The 21,742-nt window shown below is 43.6% G+C and overlaps 2 protein-coding genes across 10 annotated transcripts in view; both read left to right on the top strand.

Annotated features, from left to right (window-relative positions):
* Nucleotides 1-21,742, top strand: part of LOC113450234 (uncharacterized) — a 75,302-nt gene that overhangs the window by 11,941 nt on the left and 41,619 nt on the right. For 4 of the 9 annotated variants that reach the window (XM_087928279.1, XM_087928276.1, XM_087928278.1 and 1 more), the window contains exon 3: nt 5,160-7,564. The exons of 1 other annotated variant lie outside the window; for it this stretch is intronic. In XM_087928279.1, the coding sequence (XP_087784405.1) occupies nt 5,252-6,661 (1,410 nt within the window). In that variant the 5' untranslated portion in view covers nt 5,160-5,251 and the 3' untranslated portion in view covers nt 6,662-7,564. Of the gene's footprint in view, nt 1-5,159; nt 7,565-21,742 lie in introns of those variants that run through there. 4 more of the 9 variants (XM_087928281.1, XM_087928280.1, XM_087928283.1 and 1 more) reach the window with 2 other exon arrangements.
* On the top strand, nt 14,843-19,916 carry LOC113455132 (uncharacterized). The gene is made up of 2 exons (XM_087928354.1): nt 14,843-14,929; nt 17,519-19,916. The coding sequence occupies exon 2, from the start codon at nt 17,606-17,608 to the stop codon at nt 18,875-18,877; it is 1,272 nt and encodes a 423-aa protein (XP_087784480.1). The 5' UTR covers nt 14,843-14,929; nt 17,519-17,605; the 3' UTR covers nt 18,878-19,916.

The raw sequence follows: 21,742 nt of genomic DNA, 5'->3' as shown, positions 1-21,742 counted from the left end.
AGCTAGGCCTTGGCGAAGGTGATAAATTTCCCGTGAGAAAGCAGGGCACCAAAGGTCCCATGGGAATGGCTCGGATAGGTACTGTGAACTCCCACACACATTCCTGTCCTCTGAGCTTTGCAGATAACAGGATCAAACTCTCATCATAAAGACACTACTGCCCTCATGAGGAGCGTTTGTGATACCCCCAGATCTTACAAAGCTGTACAAGAACTTGCAGAATATGATGGATATATTACCACACTCCTCTTTTAAGTAACTCTTTAGTCAAAAATAAAAATTCACTTCTCATCTTTCTTACTCTTCTTGGTACCTGTTTCAGCACCACAATTTCTTTGTCTTTGTACTTTAATGTTTTCTCTCTTGCCACCTGCAGTATCTGTGTTTTAATAATCTTCTTGGTAAATCTGATGTGACCTTCTCTTGGTAACCTATTTCTCATTGCATATCTTGTATAGACACAGAACACTTCATCCCATCCCATCCATCATCTTCTCTTTGGTTATCTCTAACGCTTCTGCCAGTATTTCCTCTCATTATTTCAGCAAAGTTTTCACCTTTTCCTTCTACATTTTGAAATCTCAGGTAAAATTCTGATGTATCGATTTCCCATCCTAATGGTCCACTCCTGCCCTTTTCAACATCGCTCAATCGAGTATCAATATCTCCAATTTTCTTATCTCTTTGTAAATCTTCTTCTTTGATTTTCTTAAATCTGTCCTCATATTTCATCATCATCTGTTGAATATTCTCTACTTTCTCACCTGTCTTTTCAGTTCTTTGCTCAATATTCTCTATTCTCTTTTCAATCTTCTGAATTCCTTACATAATCATGTGCAATCGCGCTTCCTTCTCTTTCTCCTGTTGTAACATTGTCTGTATTGATCGTTGTCCCCCAGATGGTGAAGAGGAGGCAATTGGTGTTGAGGAAGCTGGGGCTGTTGTCTTTCTACTCATCTTGTAATACTTATCTGTAAAAAAAGAAAGAGGAAAAAAAAGGGAAAAGAAAAAAAAAGAGCGAAGAGCTGAGAACTGCCACTCCGAAAAATAAAAAGGGAAAAAAATCTTCAGGCACTTGTATACCTTAATCCAATTAGTTACAGTAATATGCGGGGGGGGTGGGGGGGGGCAGAGAAGTTATGGAAAAAGGAATAAAAAAGTTTTGTTTTTGTTTTTTTGAGAAAAAGAGCGTGGGGGGAAGAAGAAAAAAATAGTCTATGTATTTCTCTTAATAAAAAAGACAGAGCAAAAGAAAAAAATTACATGCTAGTTCCTGGATTAAAAGGTTAAAATCCAAATAAAATCCAACTAGAGGGGAAGTAGAAAAGAAGGTAATAAATAACAAACAATTCTAATAGAAAGCAAGCCACTGCCACTAAATATCCAAGGCTCTTTGGTAAATCAACTCTGACTTTCCAGTTCCAGTATTTTCAAGGTCACTTCAATCTTCTTTCTTTCAACTTCAGACTCCAGCTATCTATAGTTTTACAGATGAGCACCTATATAAACAATCTGCCATGCTCATCCCACTATCTTTTCCAGTGCAAAGCTCAGAGTCCTTGAGTATAACACGAATACACAAACAAGTAAAAGAAAAAATAAAACAGTATTTCCAAGCCTCTAGATGGCAGTGCTACTTATTTTTCTTCACTTTCACTTCCCCCTCATGTATCCAAAGCCAGGAACAGAAGAAAAAAAAAAGTAAAATCTTTTCTTTTAAAAAGAAAAAGAAATAAATCTCAAATCAGAAAGAAGAGTCTTAATCAAAGCAGACTTTCAAGAGAACTGTTAAAAAAAATAGGAAATTTAAAAAGACCTGTCCAGTTTAAAATTAAGAAGCTTTGCCAAATTCCAAGTCCCAGTAGAAAGGGGAAAAAAAAGAAAGTTTCAGTTTAACTAGCTTAATCTCGCCACTTAAGCTCTTTTCTCTTCACTTTTAATTCCACTTTAAGTCTTTCAAGGTGTTCTCTCCAAAAAACAATTAGTAAAAGTTCATCTCACCAAACTGACACACTTTCTTCCAATCTTTTCCGTTCCGGAGCTGCCTCAGCTTCAGCAACTTAAATGGCTGCCTCTCCGCCGTGGGAAAAAAGGGCTTCTCCTGGATCTACCAGGGACTTTGCGATGTCCCTGGGATCAACAGGATGTGCCTTTCTCAATCACCGTCTCTACGGGATGGTTTAGGTCCAGTGGGACCATCTTGCAACAGAGATATCAGTGGCGATCTTGAAGCTTCAAGATCGCATGCTGTACCGACGCGACGCCAGCTCCGCCCTCCCTGGGGTCTCCCTTTCTGAAGATAGGAAGGACAATGGCTAATGACCATAGGTCAGGTCAAAATGCTGGAACTAAAAGATATCTTGTAGATGGTGCTTAGTATTTCAGCTATGACATTGAGGACTATATGTTGAACGTTGTTGGTCAGACAGTTATGAAGCCATCAGCTGGTGATGCTATCCCACTTTTTTTTTTCTCTTCCAAGAAATAGTTTCCGGTGTACTTTGTCCAATGCCTTAAGTCCAAGTATGCTACGTCCACAGGATTTAAGTCACTTTCTCAAAGAATGCAATGAGATTTTTCTGCCGTGTTGTTTTTTTTGACAAACCCATGTTGGCTTGTAATAATAGCTTTGTTTGTTTCTAGGCTTATTAGGCAGTTCCATTGCTTGGTCATCTTTTCCAAGATATTCCCAGGGACCGATGCCAGGCTGATTGGTCTTTGGCTTCCTGGATGTTTTTTACTTTATTTTATAAAATATACAAGAAGTGTCAGGAGGAAGCCAGGATCGAGAAGTCATGATGGGATGGAGGTCATATGTGCAAAAGTGAGAAGAAGAAGGAAAAAGGGATAAGAATCAGAAATGGGTTGTTTAACATGAGCCTGGACTCTCTTTCCTTCTCTTTTGCTTCTGTGACGCTTTAGTTTAGTTACTTTAGTTTATTGTCATTTGAGAATGTTTTAAGGCAGCGGGAGCTATAAAGCTCTTCCAAAGAGGGGAGAGGGCAACCAATGATCCTCTGGCAATGATGTCCTATCTGCTACTGTGCAATTGGCAAAACATACAGAGGTGCAGTAAGTTAAAATACTCTCTATGGTGCAGCGATAGAAGGTCATTTAGTTTTTAGTAATACCTGTAGTTTGTCCCGGACTTATGACCACAATTGGAGTCTTGGTCGTTGAGCAAAGTCATCATGGAGTAAGATGTCATGTCAGAGCTTGGCTCAATGGCTGCAATGCTGTACTCCTGTGGTTGTTAAGTGATTTCACGTGTCGTTAAGCAGACAAAAGTCCCAGATAGGGAATGTGGGGCTGTCTGAAGTAAGCAGGAGAGGCCTTGTGATTCCCAGGCACAGGCCGCATTCGACCTAAGGGGGCCTGGAGGAGCTTAGAGATGCTTTGGGACACGTTGCCTGGAAACGGTACAGAACATGCAGCTTTGAAAATGGCTGCAAAGGCCTCCGCTCTAGGAATTAAGGCCGCATTTCTCAGTGGTCACAGTGACACTGGGGTGAAGCCCAGGCCTGGGGACAGTGACAGGTGGCTGAGAGTGCTGAAGGCCCCAGGCCTCCACTTAAGGCCCAGCCCAGCATTGCTGTCAGTCAGAGCTGCTTTGCATGGACAGCCTCAGGCTTCCAGGGGTGGCAGCAACTGTGCTTACTTTAGTGGGTGGCTCCCCAATTTATGGATGGCCTGTGCCTGTCTTCTCCCCTCCCTAGATGCCCCACGACCATTGCCTGCTCCTCCCCACACGTAAAGACCTCCAAGGTCACTTCACAATTGCAACCCGGAGTGTCGGATGGTGGTTGTGGAGTGAAATGCTCCGTGACCCCTCCGCTAACCACTGTGTCAGGGTTCCCAATAATGAACCCAAATGATTCAGCGATCTGAGACTTTCCGCAAAGAACGGCTTTATTGAGTACATCATTTTTTTATTTTATTTATTTATTTTGTCAAATGCTTACAATAGAAATAAGAATAAACATGTTTAAGTATAAGAAATAGGAACTAATAACTCGGGACAATAGGACAGGGATGGTAGGCACAATTGTGAGCTTATGCACGCCCCTTACAGACCTTTTAGGAATGGGGTGAGGTCAATAGAGGTTAGTTTGAGGGTAAAGGAGCAGGGGTTTGAGCAGGTGACAACAGGTAGTGAGTTCCAGAGATTGACCATTCTGTTGTTGAAATTGTACTTCCTGCAATCAAGTTTGGAGTGGTTTACATTATATCTGTTGTGTGCTCTTGTGTTGTTGTGATTAAAGTTGAAATATTCATTAACTGGTAAGACATTGTAACATATGATTTTATGTATTATGCTTAAATCCAATCTTAGTCGGCATAGTTCAAGGTTGTCTAAGCCTAGAATCTCAAGTCTGGTGGTGTAGGGTATTCTGTTGCGAACACAGGAATGTAGTACTCTTCTGGTAAAATACTTCTGGACTCGCTGATGTCTGATATACAGTGGGAATTCCAGACAGCAGAGCTGTATTCGAGTATTGGTCTAGCAAAGGTTTTGAACGCCCTAGTTTGCAAATCAGTATTACCAGAGGAGAAACTTCGTAAAATGAGATTAACAACTCATAAAGCCTTTTTGGCAATACTGTTGCAGTGATTTCATTATGGCATGGATGGACTTAAAACCAGCTCTAGCTGTTTCCCGTGCTCTCAGTATAATTTAAATGTTAGAGATTCCCCCCCCTTTTCCCTAGGGTCACAGGTCACATTGCCCAATTAGGTGCTCTGGCATCTTCTTGGCAACAAGTTCCAGTCTCTGGCCGGCACCTGCTAGCAATGACCTTGGTTCCCATGAGATAGCAGGTTGTTTTGGCTAGATCGATTTCCATTCTTCTCCCCCCTCCCCGAGCTGTGCGGCAACTACAGAAATGGAAGATATCGGAGGCAGGCTCAATCCGTTTCAGAGTTGACATACTGCTTGACTAAACGACCAAGGTTGCAGTCCCAACCATGGTCAAACGTTGAGGACATCTCTCTTACAGATATAGGGCCTCCATCACTTTGCCTCAGGTGTACTGAGCACCCTACCCTGGGCAGAGGGTCAGACTGGAAGACCCTGAAGGTCCCTGCCAAGGATAAGATTTTATGATTCTCTATGTGTCTGAAAGGGAAATATAATTCTTCCCTTCTTTTTCCTTTAACAGCAGATAAAAGATTGCGACCAAAGATTTACCTGGAAGACAACTATTAACAGACAATAATTTTCTATAACACATGGCAGCAGCCAAGGGAAAGCATGGAGGGTGGTAAGCACTTGGATCCTCCATCAGACAAAAGCAGCACTCCAAGAAACCACCAAAAAACGCATGAATGCTCAGAATGTGGGAAATCTTTTGCTCGCAGGCCCCTCCTTTTGACCCACAGGAAGGTCCATGTGGGAAGTGGATCCACTGAAGGTTTGGAGGTTGAGAAATCCAACTCTGGAAATGAAGGTCTCAGCTCTTCCAGACTAAAACCCTATAAATGTGAGGATTGTGACTTACGCTTTGGTCAAAAGTCAGACCTTCTTACACACCAGAAAATCCACCCTGGAGAGAAACCTTATCAGTGTCTGGAATGCGGGAAATTTTTCCGTGAAAAAGCCCATCTCAGAAACCACGAGAAAATCCACACCGGGAAGAAACCTTACAACTGTTGGGAATGCGGGAAGAGCTTTTCTCAGATCTCAGGTCTTTGGCACCATGAGAAGATTCATGCTGGGATCAAATCTTACAAATGCTACGAGTGTGGAAAATGTTTCACCGATAGTCCATCTCTTCGGAAACATGAGAAAACACACACAGGAGAGAAAAATGAAAAATGCCTCAAATGTGGGAAATGTTTTACTCTGAAATCAACTCTGTGGCTACACCAGAGACGTCACACTGGAGAGAGACCCTATCAATGCTCAGAATGTGGGATCCGGTTTATGCATTCTTCTGAACTTCAGAGACACCAGATGAGGCACAAAGAGGAGAAACCCTATCAATGTGGGGAGTGTGTGAAAAGTTTTGTTACCCGAAAAGAGCTTCAGGTTCATGAGAGAGTCCACACAGGCGAGAAGCCATTCAAGTGTGAGGAGTGTGGGAAATGCTTCTCCCAAAAACAAAACCTCATAAGGCATCAGAGGTTCCATACAGGAGAGAAGCCCTACCGCTGCGTAGAATGTGAAAAATATTTTGCTTATAAGCACATACTTTGGATACATTATAAAACCCACACTGGGGAGAAGCCATATCAATGCATCGACTGTGGAGGATTTTATCGTACCTCATCAGCCCTTGGAGCTCATGTGAAAATTCACACAGGGGAAAAAAATTACAAATGTTTAGACTGTGGGAGGACATTTGCTGATTCATGTCACCTGAGAAGGCACGGCCGAATCCATACAGGAGAGAAACCTCACAAATGCTCAGAGTGCGATAAATGTTTTTCTGAAAAAAGTAGTCTTGAGAAGCATCAACGAATCCACACTGGAGAGAAACCATACAAATGTCTGGAGTGTGGGGAATGTTTTGCTCAATCTTCAGCACTTCGGATGCACACCAGACATCACACAGGAGAGTGGCCGTACAAGTGTGCGGAGTGCGAGGAATCTTTTCCTAGTAAATCAAAGTTAAAAATGCATCAGAAAGTCCATAGCAGAGATAAACCTCTTCAGTTGTGAACGACATTCAAAACTTTTTTTCTTAAGGTCGCATCTTAAAATTCACCCGGAACTTTGCACAGTGACAGAAGGGAAATCCTGCAAATGTTTGGCCTGGGAAAATGTTTTTTGCCAGGGGAGCAACCTCAAAGTCTTAGCGATGAGGGGGAAAGGCCGTAAATGTTGGGAATGTGAGGATGTTTTACTCACCAAGCAGCATAAGTGACTTAGCAGAGTCCTTACACAAAAGTGTTTTAAGTATTTAGGGAGTGTATATGTAATGTTTTGCAGTGTACAGGTAATTCTTGACTTTATGACCAGAACTGGGAATGCATTTCCGGTGATAAGTTGTTCCATTCGTAAGTGAAGGCTCCCAGGTATTTTGTAGATTCTTGAAAGGTCAGAGAGCATCAAAGACTCCGCAGTTCAACACTGAGCTACAAATAAACTATTCTGGAACTGTGGTCTCTTGCATCCTAGATCCTTGTCCAGCATCTTTGGCATGATCCCCATAGAGAACAATATGTCAGCCTTCCGAATAATGGACCCATTGAAAGCAGAACTCCGAGTCAGGTAGGTTCCTCAAAGGACGTGTTTATTGGATGCACCGTATTGGCGCTGGCAGGTTGCTTGGTCACTCCTCCCCTCTTTCCACAGCCACCTGTTCATCTGACCTTGGTTCCCACAAAAAGACTTTTTAAGAATGTTTATATATTTTCACTTTACACACATAAGTGCTTGGTGAACAATGCATTGTCTGGATCGCTCTATTTATATATATATTAATACTTTCCCCACTCCTAATTTCTACCACTACTATCCAACCATCTATAAAATGAATCCCATGCTTGAAAAAACTCTGCGTCTTCTTTTTGTTTTATTTTTAGTGTCAGTCTGTCCATTTCTGCACACTCCAGGTTTTTTTAAAAAATCATTCTAGGTATTTCCTCAATTTTCCAGTGCTTTGCAACAACAATTTTTGCTGCTATGAAATCATGTAATATTAAATATAGGTACTCTTTTATCATATTTTTCCAGTGTTATGCATAGCAAGAATATTTCTGGCTTAAAATCTGTATGTTTCTTTACCATTTTTTCTAATCAAGTATATATTTTTGTTCAATATTTCTTTGCTTTTTCTCATGTCCACTACATGTACATCCCCTGTGTCTGGTTATATTTCCAGCATCAGGCAGGCGTGCTTTTATATATCTTTGCTAATCTGGTCAGTGGTAAATACCTATAAAACATTTCATATCAATTTTCATTTTATGTAGTTGCCATTGTCAATTTACAGTTTTTTTCCCAGAGTGTTGGCTCCTTGTCTCGTTCTATACTAGAAGCAGAGTATTTCTTATCTAATGTCTTTGGAAATACCTATGAGTTTTATTTTTATCATACCATAAAACAGTAATGCCATCCTAAAAACAGTAAAAGGCCTTCTAAAAACAGTAACCTATATCTAAGAGTTATCTGTTATCTCACCCATGTTAGTATAGAAGCTTGATAATAAAGCTCCCAATCTGGTAACCCGAAACCCCCGTTGTTTTTAAATTCTTGCAACATTTTCAGACTTATTCTTGCTTTTTTCCCTTGCCAAACATATTTCAGAATTATTGTGTTTAGCTCATCAAAATATCCTTCTATTTTTATGGGGATTGTTTGGAATAGAAACAGTAGCCTCCGTAAAATATTCATTTTGATAGTTGCAATCTTTCCTACCATTGATATCTGCAATTTTTTTGCAAGGTTGCTTTGATTTATTGTAGTAGTCTTGTATAATTACCTTCTCTGATTGTTACACATCTTGCTGTTAAATATATTCCCAAGTATTTTACTTTCTTAATTATTTGTAGATCTAATTTCTTTGTCAATTTTCCTTTCTATTTTTCGGTAAGATTTTTAGCTAAGATTTTAGTTTTGTCCTGCAACTTTCCCACATTCTTCTGTTTTTCCCATTAACTTGGGGCCCGTTTCCAATGGTTCTTGTAAAATAAATACTAAATCATCTGCAAATGAAAAGAAAAAGGAAACTTTTTTCTTTTGACAACCCAGCTGGTCTGTCTACTTCCCTCCTCCTTTCCCCCTCTCAGGGCTTGTGGCAACTATCAGGCAGCCACAGATGCTTAAACCAGGTTCGCTTCAGAATTGACCCAATGAGTCTGGGCTGCTCCCACAAACTCTCCTCTTTTTGCTGTCCTGGGGGGTCTGGGAATTTGGAGATGACCCACCCAAAGAATCTGACACTGCAGAAAACCCACCCAGGCTCAGGGCCTTAAAAGACACCCCCCCACACCCAATTTAAATTCTCATGGCGGGGGCATCATGTAACCTCTGCACCAGGGGCTCTTGCAGATCACTAGAAGAGGTGAAGCTATTTGAATTAAAAGCTCCTGGGGGGGGGGAATTAAAGATTTTAAGGAGACCTACTTTAACTCATCACTTACCTTTATTGGTTAATTTGCTCCTTCTCTGTCCTCCATCCATCAAATGGCATCTCCTCCCCAGCCTAATGTTCTCCTAGCAGTTTTACTTGGGAAGTGGTCTCTTCCCTCTTGAGCCCATAGAAATGTCCTTTGTGACATAGTTGGTGGTGGGCTCAGAAGCTGGGATCTGTCCAGCTCCTATTGGCTACTTCAGGGGGGCTTCTGGCATCTCCCCTCCCCCTTTGAGCCCCTTGATCTGGACACCTGGTTCCCCAGAGACGCCTGGTACCTAGATGCCCATGAAGTCAGATGGAGGCTCTTCCTCTCCGTGGATTTAAAGGCTCCTTGGGAAGAAGGTCCAGTCATGGGATGTGGTGGACTGACAATTGAAAAAATATGGGAGACGCAGGGAAGACGTCTGAGCAACTGCCAGCCCCGAGAGCCCTCGGGTAGCAGTATTTATTAAGAAAATGCAAATACAAAATCAAAACAATGACTTCAACATTAGCTCAGCAACATTATCTAGCTAGGCCTCAGCGAAGGTGATAAAGTTCCCGTGAGAAAGCAGGGCACCAAAGGTCTCATGGAAATGGCTCGGCTAGGTACTGTGAACTCCCACGCACATTCCTGGTCTCTGAGCTTAGCAGACCATAACAGGATCAAACTCTCATCATAAAGACACTACTGCCCTCATGAGGAGCGTTTGTGATACCCCCAGATCTTACAAAGCTGTACAAGAACTTGCAGAATATGATGGATATATTACCACATTCCCTCCTTTTTTATTTATTCAAAGATAGGGGGTGTTTCAGTGGCATAATACACAGTTCCCTCGCAACTTGGTTTCGTACACTTAAGGCTGAGGCACACATTTGAAATAGATTAGGAATACATTGAATACAGCAACATAACATAATAAGTGTAATAACAATTATTACAACTAATTGAAGCAATAAACGTAACCATGAGCTGTCAGGAAGCCAATCCCATAGCAAAGCCCAAAATGACTTATTGAAGCCATCTTTTCCTGCTTCGTGTTCAGCTATGCGGTCTTCCATATCATGAACAGTTCTTGTAATGTTAGGCTCATAATTATGTATAAAAATACAACAATATAAATGAATTAAAGCACAAACTCCTCCTTTAGCAGCTAACATTATATCTAAAGCATAACGATTTTGTAAAGTAATTTGGCGAATTTCAGACACTTCTTCATTTAACATCTTAATATTCTTGACAGTATCATTAAACATAGCAACAGTAAAATTATTTAAAATATGAATATCTCTATAGTTCATAGCTATTCCCAAAAGGTGGGTACATGCATACAAAGCTAACAATTAGTTACATTTAAACTCTTTGCTGCAATCCGAACGTCCTTGATGTAGGAATTTTCCTTCCATAAATTATCACCAAGGTCTCTAGTTTCTGAGATAATAGCAGCTCTTTGCCTCCGTATTAGAGTCCGTGGAGGCATAAGACGAATGGAAAAAGAAGTTGTGTAAAGTAACTTAGGCAACTCCAATTGACACCAATATTGTCCATAGTCTGAAACAGAAACATTAAACAGGATCAGAGTTGTAGCACAGGCTGAAGATATAATATCCTTATCAGGTCCCGAGTAAAGAATGTCTTGACCCTTATGCCAGGACCAATGTGCTGGAAAAATCAAAGGATGCTGCTGTTTGCAGATTAATTTAGTCCGATTCCCCAAAGGAACCTGCTGCATACAAGTTGATAATCTCAGATAAGCAGTCATCTTTTCCCAGCTTTCACAGCGCCACGCCTGGACTGCCGGCATCAAGAGAATCAGGAACCACGGAAACGCCATCCTGAGAATCAGGAACCTCAGGAACAGAATCAGGAACCACAGGAACGCCATCCTGAGAATCAGGAACCTCCCTCACTGGCACCTGCGAAGGCGCTTGTGAATGATCAGGCCGGATACATCGACCAGGAACCCAACGAATTTGACCAAGATGTTCTACTGCTGCATAACCACGTCCCCACGTAATCAGCTCAGTGGGAACCCATGCCGGATCCGGAAGGAATCGCACCAACACTCGAGGCCTCACTGCATCTGTAGAAGGGAAGAAAATGCCTGCTGGCCGTGCTCGGGGGGTTACCAGACAAATTTAAAAATTTAAAGTATACAAAGCAAGATTTAAATGATCTTGAATTGCCGGAAGCCCCAGGAGCTTCCCTCCTTTTTATTTAATTTAGCTAACATGTTCTTGAGCGTGCCATTATAACGCTCCACAATAGCTTGTCCTGTGGAATTGTATCGAATCCCAAATTTATGTTCCACGGACCACTGTTTGCAAAACTGATCAAAGACTGTGCTCCGATAAGCCGCACCATTGTCTGTTTTTAAAGTTTGAGGCGTACCAGCGACTGAAAATGTCTTAATGCAATGATTGATGACATGTTTAACCGCTTCACCTCTTTGAGGAGTAGCCATTAGAAATCCTGAATAAGTATCCACAGTCACATGTATATACTTCCAAGGTGCAAATGATGGATACTGAGTAACATCCATTTGCCAAATCATTGAGGGTTTCAACCCCTGGGGTTGACTCCCATAGGAATAGCCGTGCCTTGCTTTGAACAAGTTGGACATTGTTGAATTATGGCAGCAGCTTCTGCAGCAGTAAGCTTGAATTGATGTGCCAACGCTTTAGCATTTTGATGAAAATAACTATGGCTGTCCCATGGCTGGACAGTGAGAACTGAAGTTACAGCACTGTCAGCTTTGGCATTGCCTTGTGATAAAATTCCAGGTAAATTACTATGGCTACGAATATGGGCAATAAAACACACATTCATACGCTGCTCCAAACATCCTTGCAACAACAAAAGCAAACGTAGAATATTAGGTGATATTCCAGGAGACAAATAAGAACCTGCTACAAAGGGTAACAAATTATATACATACAAGGAATCCACTATTAGATTAAAATCCTGATTTTGAAAATTTTGAAAAGCCAAAACTACAGCAGCAAGTTCTGCCTGTTGGGCAGACTTCTGCTCTGATGTCACTTTTGTATGCCAAATTCCAGATTTATCTTTCCAAACACAAGCACCAAAAAAATTTTTTTCTCCATCAGTAAAAACTGTAGGAGCATCTGATATACTGATTTACTGATTTAGGTCACACCCTGTCCCATTGATCTCTTTTTTTGTTGACTTTGACCCCCCAGGAGCCCGACATTGCGCTTTAAAATGTCCAGGCTTCCCACAATTAAAAAGTTTCTTTTTAGCATTTCCTGCCTGGAGAGCCAGAACTAAAGTCTCCATGTTAAAAGTCTGACTCCCACCTTTTGGCAATCTGCGTTAGCCTGATCTACTGCTAACTTCAAAAGCAATTCATTCCGGCAAATTGATTGTCAATTTGCCTTTCAATAGCCACTTTCAATCTGCTAATGAAATTTTCATAGGGTTCATTGTTTCCTTGTTTGATGTTAGTAAAGGTCTTCTCACCACCTTCGCCGTCAGGGAGAGTCCCTACGGCTTGTAAAATTAACTGTGGGAGAAGAACGAACCCTCCTCAGGCATTCTATCTCTGTGTGATTTAAAGCAACGTCCACACCAATTTCTACTGGATTAAGTTGAATCTCCACTCCAAAATCTACCAAATCATCTCCTGATAATTCCCTCTATTTGTTGCTTCTTGAATAGCTGCGGTAACTGCATCTACTTGAACTCTTAAAGGCAAACTCTTCTCTTCTGACAAAGTATTTTCAGTGCCTGACAGCCCTCTGGATTTATCTGGAGGTGCTGTCGGTGGCAATATACGTACCGCATTGTAAGGCGGCAAACCTTCTTCGGGGGTGCTAGGAGCGGTTGTTCATGCGTAGCTAATGCATCCATAACCACCCTCCAGGTTAACAAAATTGAAGAAGGGGCACGAGGCTCCTCGTGCAAAATTTCCCTATCTTTCTCCAGCACTCTACTTTAATACTACCTCCCTCTGGATAACACGGAATATGTTTCCAAACATACTGTAATAAGTCCTCAATTTCTTTCTTTCCTACTTCATGTCCTCTACTATGAACTCCAAACTTAAAACTATTCCCAGTGATTTCTCTCATTTCCCTAAAATGCTTTGTCTGAGCTTTAGAAATCTCCCCCATACTCACGAAAAGAATCTGTCTCCGTCCAGCGAAGAAGATGAGGGCCCAGTCGACGTCCGCGACGATGAGTATAGGATGCGGGAACGATAGCTTTCAAGCTATCACGCCAAACGTATAGCCTTCCAAACTATCACGTCGGGGTCACCACTTGTGGTGGACTGACAATTGAAAAAATATGGGAGACGCAGGGAAGACGTCTGAGCAACTGCCAGCCCCGAGAGCCCTCGGGTAGCAGTATTTATTAAGAAAATGCAAATACAAAATCAAAACAATGACTTCAACATTAGCTCAGCAACATTATCTAGCTAGGCCTCAGCGAAGGTGATAAAGTTCCCGTGAGAAAGCAGGGCACCAAAGGTCTCATGGAAATGGCTCGGCTAGGTACTGTGAACTCCCACGCACATTCCTGGTCTCTGAGCTTAGCAGACCATAACAGGATCAAACTCTCATCATAAAGACACTACTGCCCTCATGAGGAGCGTTTGTGATACCCCCAGATCTTACAAAGCTGTACAAGAACTTGCAGAATATGATGGATATATTACCACAATGGGATACACGGAAGGTCAACTGGAAACAGGGAAAAGGGGCCGTTCTGCCATTTCATGCTGCCAATTCCTCTATCCCCCCCATGGGCCCCTGTGAGCATTCGGCTCCTCCTGCCAACAAAGGGGGCTTCATGGTTCGTGGCCTGTCCCATGGGGGTCTCTGCCGTCTTCCTTTCTCAGCTCAGGTGAGAGAGGCTGAGTTTGGGTCAGTTCCCCCCTTTCAGCCACGAGCTCATCCGGCACAGCTGGAGGGCAGAAGCAGCCCTGGAGGGTCCCTGCAGGCCGTCCTCAATCTGTGACCATTTTGGAGCTACAATGGACCCCACCCCCACAAGGTATTCACGACCCAGGTCCATAATGGGCAGAGACTCACTTGTTGAAAGTCCAGCTGTAGTTTTTGGTTTATATTTATTTATTATAAAATATAGAAACCAGCCACCTCACTAGTCACCTGTTGGGAAACCTCTATGCCATAAGTCGAGGACTACCTGGAATAAACCACTGATCAACCTTGGGGACCTTTGCAAAAAGGGGATCAGTGCAATCAAAGGCAATGCACTGGATGGTGTCCCCCCGTCTTGCGAAACACAACTCCGAAAAGGGACTCACAACTCTCAAGCCAAAAGGAAGCCAACCAAAACCAAAATCAGGCACCTGAGACAAACCCGCCAACACCCCCAAATTCTCATCCTCCTCCGTCCCAGCCTTTCCCTGTCCTGCAGTCTCCCAGAAGGGGTGGGGGGAGCCTGCAGGGACCCCCAGGAGAGGGTCTTCCCCAGGGCAGGGGCTGCGAGAGGAAAGCCCCACTTCCTGGGTCCCCCGCTAGGGGGCAGATATTGTCCCCCGTCCCAATCTGGGTGAACGACCAGTTTCCTAACGGTCGGCTTGTCTCGCTCCTTCGGCGGCTTCCGGCCAAAGGGAGCCTGGGCCCCGCCGGCCACGCCCACCGCCCTTCGGAGGCTCCGAGGCGCTTTCGGAGCACGTGGTCCCGGCTGGGGGAGGGGGGGAGGGAGAGGAGGCGGGGCTGCAAGGCGAAGGCGGGGCCGGAGCCCGGGAGAACAACGCCCCAAGCCCCGCCCCCGCCTCTCCCCTCCCCCCACTCCCTCCCTCTGGATCTCCGCTTCCCTCCGCGGTTCCCGCTTCTGCCTCGGAGGCGGCGGCGCCGGATCCCGCTCGGGGCAGGTGGGGCTGCTCTCCCCTACGGCCTCCTCCTCCTCCTCCCGGGAGATCTTCCCCCGCCCGCCCGGAGGAAGGGAGCTGCAAGGGATCCCGCGCTTGGCCTGGCCGGGGTTTCCTCGGGCAGATCCGGCTCCGGCGTCGCCCTCCCGGAGCGGATCCCTCCCTTCCATCCGGGGGCGCCAAGGGCTGGATCTGCCCCCTCCTCGCCCGGCCAAGGCTCCCGGGGGCTCAGGGGCTCCGGTCAGTGGCTTCCGAAGGTCTCTCTGGGGTCCGTCAGAGGATCCAGATCCCGCACCTGCAGTTGGGAAAAAAAATGGAGGGAACGGAGCTTTAAAACGTTTGGGGTGGTTTGTTATGTGCCCTGAACGGAGACTGTGACCTCATTGCAATGGGGAGGGGAGAATTTGGGGGAAAGGAAAGCTTTGAATTGAATTGAATGGAGTTCATGTTGTCTTAAACCCACAAGAGATCCTTTTTCTTTGAACTCAATTTAAAAGGAGAAGAATGAAATCCTTTACTTGCTTCTGATTGTAAAAGCTCTGTAGAATCCCTAAAAAATCATTTTCCTTGTTTTCCCCAGAAGGGGCTGGGATGTGGCCCCCTTTTGTATTCACTCTACACCTACGACTGCACTCCCTCTTGTCCCACTTAACACTATAATAAAATTTGCAGTCGACACCACATTGGTGGGACTCATATCAGCAGGAGACCAGACGGCCTATAGGTCAGATGTTCTCAGACTGGTCTTGCGGTGCAAGAGTCATAACCTCTCCCTGAACGTCAAAAAGACCAAAGAATTGATTATAGACTTCAGAAGATGCAAAGCAGAGCCTCTCCCACTATATATCAATGGAGATTGCGTAGAAAGAGTTCATAGTTTTAAATTTCTAGGAACTCATATTTCTGACTATGACCACTGCAAAGAAGGCCCAACAGCGCCTGCACTTTCCGAGGCTGCGGAAAAAGAGTGGTCTGGGTGAGAAGTTGCTAGTTACTTTTTATCATCGAGAGCATTTTGGCATACTGTGTAACTGTGTGGTATGCTGGATGCTCTATAGTGGATAAGAGGATGCTCCAGAGAGTTATAAACGCAGCACAAAAAATCATCGGTTGCTCTCTTTCTTCTTTGGAAGAGATTGGAAAGACCAGACTCCTCTCTAGAGCACAAAAAATCTCCACAGACCGTTCTCATCCTGGTCATTCATACTTCGAACTGTTACCATCAGGGAGATGTTATACGTGTCTTAAAATGAGGACTAATAGACCGAGAAACAGTTTCTTCTCCAAGGCAATAATTGTCTTGAATCAAACAGCACATTTGTGATCTAGACCTATGTACATAGTGGCATTTTTAAACTATTTAACTTGCTAAATGCTTTAGCTAGGTTTTAGACTAGGTTTTTAATTATTATTATTATTTTAATTATGTTATTTTTAAAAAAATACTTGTGCTGTGATTGTGAAGTGTTTGGGGCAGTGTGCAGGAGTGGCTTTCAAATTTCATTGTATTCGTGGACTGCAGTGACAATGAAGGTAAATTCTAAATTCACGGTGGATGTTTTACAAAGCAAAGGTTTTGAGGCAACCTGATGGTTTCCTCTGCTTCCTTGCTTTTCGGGGAGGGGCTGCCATGGACCGGGGGGTGGGTGGGGGGAGGCAGAATGCTTGGGGTAGGGAGATGAAAGTAAGGGTGGTATCTCCTCCAGATGCTGCTCCAAGGTCAGCCGGCATCCCACTTCATTCCAAACTGGGCCTGGACCTCTTTGGTTGTGGGATGGAGGAAGGGGAAGAGATAGGCGCTTTTCACAGATGCTGTGCCCCATCTGGTCCCTCTCCTGTCTACCATTGAGTTTTCCTACTCACAACTACGCATCGGTCCCTGTTGGACTTCATCCTGCTGGTTTCTTCCATTTGGGCTGATCTAAATCTTGATTAAATTGTGGTTTGGAAGATAAGCATTTTTCATTAGGATCCGAGGTTTTGTCTTCCGAGCTTTCCGATGCGTACTGGAGCCCGTCTTCAGGGAAATTCTCTCTATGAGAGTATGTCCTGTTCTGTGTGTGGTGTGGACCACACACACAACAGGACACACACTCTGCTAGAGAGAAGTTCCATGAAGACGGGCTCCAGCACGAGTCCGAAAGTTCGGAAGACAAAACCTCGGATCCCGGTGACCGACTCAGATTGGATCCTGCAGCTTCATCCTGGGAAACACAAAGTCTATTTGCCTTCATTTCTTTCTTGTCCGAGTTTGACAAAACAGCAATGCAGTGAAACTTTTTGCCTTGACTTTTGTTCTTCCTACAGGCAGTCCTTGACTTACGACTACAACTGGGCTGCAAACTCCTTTCTTGAGGAAAGTGGTCATTACGTGAGGCATCACATGACCGCTTTGCTGAAGAACTGCAATTCTGCCCTCACTGTTGCGGTTGTTATTAGCAATAGCACTCCGCCTTAGATATATAGGGCTTTAAAGTGCTCTCTGAGCAGATAAACAATGTCAGCATCTTCCCTTCAACGATTTTGTAATTTTTCTGGGTTTCTCCAAAAGAAATAATGTTCTCATCTTCTTTTTTTTTGTTCTGCCAGCAGGAAAACAATTATGACCGAAGATTTACCTTCAAGACAACTAACAAGAGATAGTAGAAGTTCAGCCCCAGGCAGCAGCCAAGGGAAAGCATGAAGCGTGGGAAACGCTTGGTTCCCCCGTCAGATGGAAGCAGCACTCCAAGAACGCTCAAAAGAACCCATGAATGCTCAGAGTGTGGGAAATCCTTTGCTCGCAGGTCCCTCCTTTTGACTCACAGGAAGGTCCATGTGGGAAGTGGACCCAGTGAAGGTTTGGAGGGTGAGAAATCCAACTCTGGGGAAAGCTCCAAAGATCTTAGAAGCCTCCCAACACTAAAACCCTATAAATGTGAGGAATGTGACTCATGCTTTAGTAAAAAGTCGAGTCTTCGTACACATTGGAAAATCCACACTGGAGAGAAACCTTATGAATGTCTGGAATGTGGGAATTTTTTCTGTGAAAAAGCCACTCTCAGAAACCACGAGAGGATTCACACAGGGGAGAAACCTTACAAGTGTTGGGAATGTGGGAAGAGCTTTTCTCAGAACTCAAGTCTTTGGATCCATGAGAAGGTTCATGCGGGAATAAAATCTTACAAATGCTTTGAGTGTGGAAAATGTTTCACCCAGAGTTCAACTCTTCGGAGTCATGAGAAGACACATGCAGGAATAAAACCTTACAAGAGTTCATCTCTTCGGAGCCATCAGAAAACGCACAGAGGGGAGAAAAACGAAAAGTGCCTCGAATGTGGGAAATGTTTTACCTTGAGATCAACCCTGATGGTACATCAGAGACGTCACACTGGAAAGAAACCCTATGAGTGCCCAGAATGTGAGAAACGATTTGTGAATTCTTCTGAACTTCGGAATCACCAGAAATGGCACAAAGGGGAGCTGCCCCATAGATGTGGGGAGTGTGGGAAAAATTTTATTACCCCAGCCCATGTTCAGATTCATCAGAGAATCCACTCGGGGGAGAAGCCCTACAAATGTGGGGATTGTGGGAGATGCTTTTCCCAAAAGCAACATCTTGGAAGCCATCAGAGGCGCCACACAGGTGAGAAGCCATACAAATGCGAGGAATGTGGAAAATGTTTTGTAAGCAGGAGAAACCTTCGGAGCCATCATAAAACCCACACAGGGGAGAAACCACATCAATGCATCGACTGTGGAAGATTTTATAGTACCTCATCAGCCCTTAGAAGTCATGTGAAAATTCACACAGGGGAAAAAAACTACAAATGTTTGGACTGTGGGAGAACATTTGCTCATTCAGGTTCCTTTAGAAGTCACAGCCGAATCCATACAGGAGAGAAACCTCACAAATGTGCAGAGTGTGATAAATGTTTTGCTCGGAAAGATACACTTGTGATGCATCAGTGAATCCACACTGGAGAGAAACCATATAAATGCCTGGAGTGTGGGAAATGTTTTGCCCATCCTTCAACCTTTCGCATGCACACGCAAAACCACACAGGAGAACAGCCTTACAAATGCACAGAGTGTGAGAAACCTTTTCCTAGTAAATCAAAGCTAGAAAAGCACCAAAAAGTCCATAGCAGAGATAAATCTCTTCAGCTGTGAACAAGGTTAGGAACCCTTTTTTTCGGCAACATTCACATCTTAATGTTTACTAGGAACTTCGCAGAGTGACAGAAGGGAGATCCTACAATTGTTTGGTTTGAGTAAAATGTTTTTCCTACTGAAGGAACCTCAAATACAATCAGAGAGCACACAAGGAGGCAAAAGGGTGTAAATGTTGAGAGCCTGAGAATATTTTGCTCGCAAAGCCACATTACAAAGCTGCATTACTAACTTATCAGAGTGATTACACACAAAAAAATGGGGAGTATTTGGGGAGTAGATATAATGTTTTGCAGAGTACAGGAAGTCCTCGACTTGGGATTACAAGTTGGGACAAGTTTCCAGTCATAAGTTGCTACAGTCCTAAGTCAAGGAACCAGGTGTTTCTCTTAATTTTTACTAAGTTTTGTTGATCCATGAGGAGAACTGAAAAGTTAGAGAGGAGAAAATGGGGTGAAGGGTGGAATGAATGTGGTTGTTTATTTAATGATAAAGTTTTGATGTTGAATCTGCTGGCTGAGGAGGAGGAAAAGTTTCTTTTTCTGCTATCTTTTTTTGAGGGATTTTTCTCCTTTGTTTCAGTGTCTTTTTTCATATATTCACATTATTTGTAATAACTTTCTTTGTATGCATATAATCCTTAATAAAAGCATTGTCCAAAATAACCAAGGAGGCCTTTTTCAGTAGATTGGCTGGGCAGGTCAAAGCGGACAAGATGGCGGTCAGATTGTGCCAAAGTGGGCTGAGTAAGTGGCTCTTGGGCCTCCCCTGGATCAGGAAACGGGCTGCGGGGAGGAGGAGGTAGAGGAGGAAGTGCGCCAGGGAGTCCAGGGCCCATGGTTCCCAGCAGCAAAATCACACAGGAGAGCGGCCTTACAAGTTATTCTGACCCAAACCTTGTTCCACGGAAACAAAACACGAAACGGAGGTAACAGCAAAACCTTTTAATGATTCTTTACAAATTCCATTTTTTTAACTGTTAAAAGGCTGTTTCAAACTGATTGTCTCTGATAAGAACAAGCCTTGCCAAGTGTGTGCAAGGCTGCCAAGAACACTAAAGTTACTAAAGACATATACTCCAAACACAAACTAAGAGAGTCCGAACGTCCACAAGGCTTGAGTGCAAAAACTTCTTTGCTTCCTTCAAAGAACTGCGGTTTCTCAGCTGGCTTTTATCCCTTAAGGGAGGGGCCATCACCTTGCAGCCTTACTCCCAAGTCACCCGTGCTGCTGCAGCTGCTCTTTCCTTCAAGCAGCCCTGTGCGCATGCGCTCTGGGCACAGGCTCCTCGGGGACCTCTTCATCACTGCTGCCAGCCTCCACAATCTCCGAAGGCAGCACTCCACTCCTTGACAGTCCTGGCCCCATTCCTACATCTCACGCAGGCCCCTCATCTGAGTCCTCGCTCTCCGAGAACTCAGCCGTCCGCACCTGCTGCTGGCAAACCACAATACAAGTGTGCAGAGTGAGAGAAACCTTTTCATTGTAAATCAAATCTAAAAAAGGCATCAGAAATAATCAAGCAAAAATGCGTAAATTTGGCTCAGAAAGCAGAAGCGCTGGTCACTCACCAGAGTGAAAAAGAAAAGAAAAAAGTTACAAGTGTTGGGGATGGAGTGGAGATCCTTTTTGGCAGAGCACACCTAGTCCTTAACCTACAATCACAGTTAGAAACAGATTCCTGGTCATAGGTTTGTACAGTTCTACGTTTTGGTGGTCCATATGACTGTTGGAAGAATTTTCCTTCTGGGTTCAGTTCCAAGTGGGGAAAAAGACCCTGGAAACATGGAGGCTGTTTGGAAAGATGGTTTAATGGTGGACAGGACCACATGGCTTGGTGCTCCAAAGTCAAAAGGATGATCACATGCCTCAAGGTGAAGGAAAAAATCAAGAAGAAGGTACCTGGGTTTTATACCCTCTGTTGAGATTTGAATTTGAGCTTGTATTCTGATTGGTTGTCAGACTCCCATGGGGCCATGCATGTCCTGATTCCAGGCTTGGTTGAGCCTTGCTGGATGATGATGATGTAATGAAAAGGGCAATTGCTATAACTTTACCTGGAGATCTTTGTTATGTAGAATACTCTGGCCTAGGCCTTAATGGCCCACCCATTAACAAAGGTGGGGGTGAGCTTCTACTTCTGAGGTGAATTTCTGTTCCTGAGTTTCTACTCTTTTTATGGGAAATGTTCTGCCTTTTTAATATTTCCTAGGATATTTCATTTTTCTAGGAGAGGGGTGGGTGCTAACTTCCTAAATGACCGAATCACATTTTATGACATTTTTTTGTACTCAGTAAGCAATAAAAATTATTTTAAAATATCAGAAACTTTTTGCCATGATACAGGTAGTCCTTGTACAACAGTTCATTTAGTGACCGTTCAAAGTTACAACGGAAACTGAAAATTGTGACTTGTGACCGTATTTTCACACTTAACAACCATTGCAGCATTCCCGTGGTCGCATGAACAATGTTCAGACAGTTGGCAAGTGACCCATATTTAGGATTCATTTAACAACTTAACAAATGCAATGATTCATGAACAACTCTGGCAACAAACGTCATAAAATGGGGCAAACTCACTTAACAAATGTTTCACTTAGCAACATAAATGTTGGCCTCTGTTGTGGTTTGTAACTTGAGGACTACCTGTAACACATCTGG

This window comes from Pseudonaja textilis, chromosome 2 (assembly GCF_049901715.1).
Source record: "Pseudonaja textilis isolate UNSWEBS1 chromosome 2, rPseTex1.2, whole genome shotgun sequence".
Taxonomy (NCBI): domain Eukaryota; kingdom Metazoa; phylum Chordata; class Lepidosauria; order Squamata; family Elapidae; genus Pseudonaja; species Pseudonaja textilis.
The sequence above is the reverse complement of the archived record's forward strand: the minus strand, read 5'-3'. Positions and strand labels throughout refer to the sequence as shown.

Excerpts from the sequence above, each read along its gene's own strand:
- LOC113455132 (XM_087928354.1), top strand. The coding sequence starts at position 17,606 with ATGAAGCGTGGGAAACGCTTGGTTCCCCCGTCAGATGGAAGCAGCACT.